The sequence below is a fragment of the Rhipicephalus microplus genome, chromosome 4 (assembly GCF_043290135.1).
Source record: "Rhipicephalus microplus isolate Deutch F79 chromosome 4, USDA_Rmic, whole genome shotgun sequence".
Lineage (NCBI taxonomy): Eukaryota > Metazoa > Arthropoda > Arachnida > Ixodida > Ixodidae > Rhipicephalus > Rhipicephalus microplus.
The window spans coordinates 22,105,672-22,114,179 of NC_134703.1; the positions used below are offsets into that span (position 1 = coordinate 22,105,672).

General features: G+C 47.3%; 1 protein-coding gene across 3 annotated transcripts in view; it reads right to left on the reverse strand.

Moving 5' to 3' along the window:
- The window catches only part of orb (polyadenylation element binding protein orb), a 39,291-nt gene extending 30,999 nt beyond the window's left edge, over positions 1-8,292 (reverse strand). The window contains exons 1-4 of one of the 3 annotated variants that reach the window (XM_037422525.2): positions 8,048-8,292; positions 6,339-6,498; positions 5,568-5,600; positions 1,086-1,335 (exon numbers count right to left, since the gene is read on the reverse strand). In XM_037422525.2, coding sequence (XP_037278422.2) covers positions 1,086-1,335; positions 5,568-5,600; positions 6,339-6,498; positions 8,048-8,050 — 446 coding nt within the window. In that variant the 5' untranslated portion in view covers positions 8,051-8,292. Of the gene's footprint in view, positions 1-1,085; positions 1,336-5,567; positions 5,601-6,338; positions 6,499-7,429; positions 7,883-8,047 lie in introns of those variants that run through there. The other 2 variants (XM_075892288.1, XM_075892287.1) reach the window with 2 other exon arrangements.
- Positions 8,293-8,508: the final 216 nt, after the last annotated feature.

Here is an 8,508-nt window from a genome sequence, read left to right on the forward strand (position 1 = left end):
CACAATGAGTGCGCGAACGCGCAGGAGCGTTCCACGGTGGTCGTCTGCTCCAGGAGCTGACCGCGGGGAGCTGACCGAACGCATGCGAAACGCCGACGCATTAGCCCCACATCTAGTTGAAATTCGCCAAAGAAAAATGGAAAAAAAGACTCGCATTCCCTTATTGCACCTCATTATTCATTTAGAGTTTTATTGATCTTTTCAAGCAACAAATTACGTAAACTATGCATGCCGTGTTAAATAATTTTCACCATATCACGTGCCACTGTCTGCAACGTCAGAGCAGAGTCGTCTACAAGAGGACCAACGTCACTGCATTTCAGTGTACGTAGGGCCATTCATACGCGCACGTCATGCCCTCACTCTCTAGGCGGGCCCGGCAGAGGAGAGGGGGAGCAGCGTTCATCATGAAATTTGACCCATTTCTGCGGTGCGTAGCGTTGCAAATTTCGGCAGACGTGATCATGAATGCCTCGTCTAGGCATCGCGCTTGACAGCTCAAAATTGTCAAACCTGGTGAGTGGCTCTTTAAAGCATTGTTGAAACAGAAAGACTCACGAAACCAGCGCACAATTATACAGAATATAAGCGAACAACTGTCAATTCTTCCTGCGTCATGGGTCACCAGCACACCCCTTTCGTAAACGTGGCAGCGAGCAAAGTGACCTTCCTCTACCAAATTATTAGTCTGATAAGCGCGGGTGCAGAAGAGACCACGCTCCAAGAAGCCGACGACCTTAGAGCACGGCCATTGTGAGCCTGTCATGCCATCTCGCCACTAATAACGAAAATTTTCGTGGCAATATGTTAGTATGTATTTTAAGTCATATCTGACAAATATATCAGCATAGCCGTGGTTGATGCCAGCATAAAACGCTTTCGTGTTAAAAACTAAGCCTGGCTATCGAATGAGAAAGAATATGCCACCCAAGCCTGGCTGCACTTTCTCTTTCTGCCCTTGACTGAAAAGTTAGTGCGGCTTCAGAGCTTTGTCGGTATGTACTCTCGTCTAAAACAGCACTAACAACCAAAACAGTCACGTTTTACTCTGAGCACCTATTACTGCGCAAAACTGATGTACATACCTGTAAGGTGTGTAAGGCGATGCAGAGCGGATGGCCCGAGGTCCTGTGCCAACAGGCGAGGTTTGAAGACTGCCCTGCCTTAGTAGCCTACTTAGAGAAGCTTCAGAGAGACGCATGTCACTGGAGTATAAAGAACCCAGACCGTTGCCATTCTGGTAGGCCGCCAAGTAGGCTGGGTTAGAGAGTAGGCTAGGCAAAGCTCCCGTGCTGCCTGGCAGCACACTGTTCCTGAGGCTACAGTTGCTGAGCCCTGCACAGAACACATCATCTACAGGGTCAGTCTTGGTGGGTATATATATACTTGCTTGCAAACAGTGATTGAGGCTCAGTGGGGCAGGAGAATGACTAAAAAAAGTGAGAAGGTTCTGTTGAATTTTAGACAATATAACAGTAAGCCAGGAAGTGGGACAGCTACCAAGTGTAGCACCTATTTAACTGCTGCAATGATAGTGAATCAGGGGCGAGATTCTCTATGGTTCCACCTAATGCTTTGGCAGAGCGTATTGACTTACGCTAAAAAACAGCGAGTCATGATGTCGTGGTGCCTCTTAACAACATCGACGCACCGAACCCCCAGCACATTCGCCACATTGAGAGAAAGAAAGTGGACAACAAGTGCTGTATCAGGATGCTTAAACTTGACAGGCCTAAGCTCACGTCTGGGCATGTTCATATGTTTCAGAACGATGAAGAGAATGCATAGCAAGCTTCCAGGTGCTTCAGGCGTGCAGCCGTGTTATATATAATTCTAAGGCTAACATGATTTAGAGCTTCATGTGCGGCCTCAGAGACGTGCGTCCAAAAGCGGATCTCTGGGGGCAGCAGTTTCTGTGGAGAACACATTCAGTCTTTCTCCATTGTGTTGAGAGTTGCGAAAGTTTTGCGACATCAAAACGACATTCCATAAAAATGACCAGGAACAGGGAAACATGCTGCTCGCCAAGCTCTAAGCAATCAGTGGAGGCTGAAGTGGGTAGTCCACTCGGTGGACCCACCGAGTCGTGCCCCTGGTCTCAAGCTTCACAGCAAATAGCAGATCTATCGTCTACATGGTGACATGTCTATGCTTAACACGGCTATACTGAACATGCTCACTATGGCTGCGACTAAAACAAGCTGTCATGAAGCTAAGACACTTCCTGTGTTGTCCAGGTGACAAAAAAAAACTGTAGCCACCACTTAAAAGGGTGACACAGTGCCTAGTGACCGATCTCTTAAGACTGGTGCACACCGGCGACTAGCAGCAGTCGTTCGACCATTTGCGACTGGTCGCAAACAGTCGCAAGGCGACTGCTTTGGCTGGTCGCTTCCCGACCGATTTTTCAGTCGCGAGACTGCGGTCGCAAAGCTGCTGGAACCAATCAGCGATGCTCAATTTTCGTCTGCGCCGGTCTCCAGAGTTCTCACTGATAACAAGCTCCGGATACGACTCTTCGCTATTGCGACTTCCGATGATATGTGGTGTTTAACGTCCCAAAACCACCATATGATTATGAAAGACGCCGTAGTGGAGGACTCCGGAAATTTCGACCACCTGGTCAGCAGCCAAGTGCCTTAGCCACTAGACCACCGCGACGGGGCAGGCTATTGCGACTTCCGGTTGCTCCCATGCAGCTTCTGCCGGTGTGATCATCAGTCGCTTTTTGGTTGCCAGTCCCAAATGGTCACGTGACCGCTGCTAGTCGCCAGTGTGCACCAGCCTTTAGTAAAAGTGCTTATACTAGTTTTGATTTTCCGCTATCGGTTTTACTGTGCTACAGTTTTGAATGGATGAGGGCTAATTGAATTTCTTATCAAAGGTTCGATCAGTCACAAAATAAAAAAAAGTGAGAATCTAGACATTATTTGGAACATATAGGTAGACATAGCAGCTACTTCTCTACATAGTCGCTGTTTCAACTTAAAATTCATCATAGCGTGGCACTAAGTATACTTTTGAAGAAGCAGCGCACAGAAGGATACAAAAACACACACACATAAAGGACACAAGCATAAGCACTTCTAAAGAAACATGGCTCACCAACGAGCCCATCAGTGCATATTAAGCTTTTCTATATTCTCCTTGGAAAATGCAGTCTCCTGCACTCTTCAATTCTGTACAAGGATATGCATTTTGTTGTCTAAGTCAACCGCCTGTTCTCAGAGCCAGCGTTTCATGGGTGCAATGAGATGGCAATAAGAGGGAGCCAAGTCCGGACTGGATGGTGGAGGATTTCCAACCAAAAACACCGCAGGCATTTTGTTGCAGTTGCCCTATGTGGCCTTGCATTGTCGTGAAGAAAAATGCCAGGCGGCATTACTCTTCACTTGTTCTGAATTCCCCTTCGTAGACATTCAAGTTGGCTGCAGTGATGGTCATGCCAAGTTCTACGAGTGCCTCCAGGAGAGCATAATTTCTTTCCCAGAAGACAGCAGTGGGCTGGAGAAGGTTGCCCTTGAACTTTTTTTTTTACTTTTCAGGAATTGATGTTTTTACGATTCGCATTGTGGTTACGTTTCTTCAGTTTCAAAACTAACCTATGTCTCATCCTTGAGCTTATTCTGTTAAAACTATGTCCATCAGGATGGACATGGGTAAACATTAAGGTGGTATTCATTTGCTGCATTCTGCGATGGCCAGTCAGCATTTTAGGACTCTCCTTGCAGAGAACTTGTGGTACTGGAGTCTCACTCATGTTGGTGTAGAGTAGAGAGCTGACCGCAATATTCCTTTCGCTTCCGCACTTGGAAACTGCCATGAAAAGACATTTCTGGACAACAGTTAATGTAAAAGAGGCTTGCACCAAGGCTCTAAAAAACATTCTGTAGCAGACATGCGACGCCTTCGATGCCTGGAAATCTCACTGGAAGATGTATCGCTGCAGGAGCAGTCTTTTGAAACCATTGTTGCATTTTACTGAACTGATCAATATGTCTATTTTCAATAGAATTATTGACATTACTTTTGGGATAAACTCAGTATATTTTCTTTCCACTAAATTCTACAAACTATCAAATTCATTAAGTGTGTTAATTAACCAAGGCAAGACTACCAGTTCACTGGAGAGCCCTCTGCATTTTCACCGACGTTCTCGCATAAGCACTCCATTATGCATATAAATGTTCTATCAGCGCATTTCTGGGCTTTTAGTTTATTGTGCCAAATGTGCAGGACGCCTGCACCAAGTATTCAGAAGCATAGCACTAAGTCAGGTAGCCGGCTGCAACAGCATTCTAATTTCTGGTACAGAACATTGCCCTACACTGCAGATCTTGAGGCCACGCATGTACTACTCCTCTTCCATGAGAGTGAAAGTGGTATTTCATTGTGAGCCATGTACGATAACAGGCACTAAACACGCGCAGCTGATGAGTATGCCTCATCTCGATCATGGATGTTTTAGCTAGTGCTGTCGGCTTACCGCACGGACACTGTGCCACAGACAGTGCGGCGCGGTCGCATATCCGTAGAACTTGCGGAGCATTTGCCGTTTCCGGCTTTTCGCAGTTTTCGTACTCTGCGCTGGCACGACCGACATGCCTTGCAGCGTTTACGGTTTTTGCCAAGTAGTAAGTCATATGTATATGGCGAACTTGATTAGGTTTTGATATTACTCCTTTTTGCTCATTGAAAATTGCTTTCGAAGTGGCTGAGCACTTAAGCTATCGGGCACGGGACAAGAGTGTCCCAGAAACACAAAAGTTTGATTACCCTGAAATGGTAAAAATATCGTCATGATTGGCTTAGTCTATAAATTTCTTTGTGCAATGTCCAAAAGCATAGTTACCCAGCCCTGTGAGCTGTGCCCAATTTCACGCGAAAAGATCATGTACCGTCCTTCAGGCTTGGCGAGAAAATACATCCAGCTAAATCAAGCAGTTCTGCATGGCAAAGCAGGCAAGTAGAATGCCGAGTTGAGTTGCTTTTTTCTCAGGTACCCTCATTTCATACAGAGGCCTGTCCTCACTCGAGCCAAAAGCTGTCGGCACCTAACGCTTAACATCGAACAGTGGGTAGTACGAGACTCCCGATAGCAGGCAATTCTTAATTTAGTGTGTCAGTCATGCGAAGGGGGCACATGCAGCCAAAACAGCAGGAACACTCCTACTTTTCCTGTGGGCATCGTTAGCTATTCATTTTTTCAGTACGCATATATTTCACACAAATAGTGTTTGTAATAGTGTAGTGTCATGGCTGTATTAATCAAAGTGAAAATTTAGAGGCTCAAGCTCAACTGAAAATGCACTCTAAAACCTAACCCAAACCAATAACTCAGCTTGCACTTTCTAGCTTGATTTAAAGATGCAATAGCATTGAAAGTTGGGCTAGTTGGTTATCAAAAATGCTATTGAAGGTGCATGCAACACTGAACCAATGTTACTTGAACATTCTTCCTTCTAACACAGCTGTGAAGGCATGTATATAAAGGAAGCTAAACCTTCCTAGTTACATACGCTTACAAGCAGTAGAAAGATAGAAAAACACAGTGCCACCCAACTTACCATTAAAATTAAGGCAGTCCTCAGTTGCGTTATCTGGAACAAGATAAAAGCTACATTTGCGACTTGTTACAAGGGCGGACTTGCCGCTGATCGATAAACATCGCTCAAATACATGCACTCTAAGAAGAGAGTGTGACTTAAAAAAATGACTAAGGATGTTTTAAGCAAGAGAAGTTTATTTAATGGTGGCAAAAATCAACGCACGGCAGCAACATCCATAGTTATGTAGATCAAGATAAAGTAGATGGTTAGCACCCACATCAGTGAAAGACCGATAGATATTCTTAATAGCTGTGCCTTAAGATATATCTAACAGTTCCTCTTTCTAAGCAAGCCCTCCTAGTATTGAGATTGAGAATGATATAGCAACCAAGCAGAACAAAGGTCATGGGCGAAGGGCGGCACACCAGGTGCCCACCCCTCCCAAAATTTACATCTGAAGCATAACACTCATAGCATGACATGCATAAGTTAGGAGATAGGCTGAAGCTTGAAGAGACGACAAATTCGCAAACATAAGGTGATGCTGGAACTAAGTTTCGACTAGTATATATTTCTTCAAAACTGCAACTCGTGCAGTTTTGCCAGAGCTATTGCACTATAGCCTGATGCAACTAAAGTCGCCTCCGACTACAGAAGTGGTCCTGCTCGTGCAACCTGCAATGATCTCAGAAGGCAATGTAACCAGCCGTCCGGCTCGTGACAGCAGTCTGGAGTGCCCACCGATTGGTGTAAGGCACACGTCTTTGCTCAACGTTAATAGATGCTCACCGAATTGTCGGCTGAGGGGTCGACGATCCGCCAGTGAGATATCACCGGCGTTGTCAAGCATACCGCTAAAATTCGGCAGCACTCTGTTATAGTTGTGATCACTTAAGGATTCCATGAGTGCAATATCCTCATCCAGAAGGTCGGTGGGTGGCTGATGAAGCTGGGAGAAAAACAACAGATAAATTGTGTGACCTGCTATCTTGCAAAAAAGAAAAAAAAACGAAGATGGCCCAAACGCAATATTGACAGTATCACTTTGGTAATTCGTCATTAACACCGTGCAGCAAGAATACACTGAAGTCTACACGAATGCATGCTTGCTCATGTAGCAACAGAACAAGTGCAGTACACTGCCCCCATCCCATAAAATCATGTAGACAATGTAAAGTGCGAAACAACGCAGAAAGATATTGCGTAGGCGCATACATAAACTACGCAGTGCCGCAGATATTTCAGAAAGCCCACACATAGCAACGGAAAAGAACAAAAACGGTGTATTGCATTTGCCACGAGTGAAGCTTCGAACGAAAGCGATAGATACGTGACGATCTACCTGCTGCACGTGGCCACCTTCGGCCGAGAGGCCACGGAATTCACGCAACTTTGCAGAACGAAACGCCTGGCAGGTCACGCGTGCACTGAAGAAAAATAGCCGAATGAAACGAGCATACGCGTAGGAAGAATGGCTCAGCCGTATCGGACGAGCCGTACCGAGATCGAGGATATGCGCTCGCGGACACAAATTGACGAGAGCAAAACAAACGGCCTAACGAAACGCCGCTTGAATCGCCCCCTTCGATGTGTGCCACATGTGCAAGCATTGAGTTCGGTAACAACTTACAGCCAAGCGCTGCACGTTTCGTGAATCGAACACCGCTGCAGTTGACTAGTCGAAAACGTTGACGTATGCGCCTCGCCTTTCAAAAGGCCGGCTACCACTTTTGTTTGTTTTTACATATCTCGCTGGAAAATTTGTTCGTGCGACGGCCAGGGCTATCGAGGAACCAAAGCTAACGAAACAAACAGAGGTGCTCTTGACGCGTAGAACAGCGGTAGCGGACGTCGAGAAATAGAAACGAAAAACGACGCACTTCCAACGGTCCACCTTCGCCGCAGCGAACGATGTGTCGCATGTGCCTCCCCTGTGGCCACATGTGCAGCGTGGGCCTCGCCTTAAAAGACCACCAGTTTTCGTTCGCAAGTGGAACTTACGAGCGACCCACTATGCACCCAATATGAAGCGACTGCTTGTGCGAACTAGAACAGCTGGTCAGGGGACGAATGTCGACTGCAGTGGGGCACCACCACGACAACGCCACGCTGCTTTCGCGTGCGCCGGTCAAGGACACTAACCCTGAAGGAAATGTTAGCAGGGAAGTAGGGGCCACGAAAAATGGGCATGCACACGCCTGCACGACGTAACGATTCACTCGGTAGCGCTAGGTTCCGAAACTGGGCGGCACGAAAAAAAGAAAGTCGACTCCCAAGAGCGAACCGAAGGCTCTCACCGCGAAAGCGACACGCCTGCTCCCGATACTAGGTTATTAAATCCATCGAGCGTCTCGCTTTTTTTTTTTTTATGGTGGTTTATGAGGGTGGGGTGAGCTGCCTCGTCGTTCCAAGGGCCGTTAATTCACGGCTGCGTAGCCAACCGCTTCGGCAGCCCGTGCGCATCGCGGTAGTCGGAAAACGGACGGAATATACTTCACCATTAAAACCGCTGTTTGACGCTACACGTGGCAGGACCGAGGACGAAATGCGGTCTCCTGGAACGGGACAGCGTCGCCGAAAACTTTGGTGCCGCGTCGGTGGCCGGACAGCGCTTAAAATCAGCGCTCGTGGAGACTGGCTGCTCGGAATTCGTCGGTCCCTCGGTTCCGACGCCGGGCAGAAAATGAGACGAGCAGCGGCAGGCACCGTAAGCGGAGAGGGGGGGAGGTTATCGAACCACGTGCTTCGTGCAGCATAAACAGAGAGTATACGACGAGCCGCTTCCGCTTCCGTCGGCGGATTCGGCCGTTCCTACCGCAGCCGCTCCCGCAGGTTTCTCTCGCAGACGAAAAGTTTTTGGTCGCAGCGTCGTCTGCTACACTACGATGGGTTGCGGCAAAGCCATTTAGGAGGCGCTGGTTGCGGTTGCTTAGCCCTCGCTCACCGAATACGTTTGTGG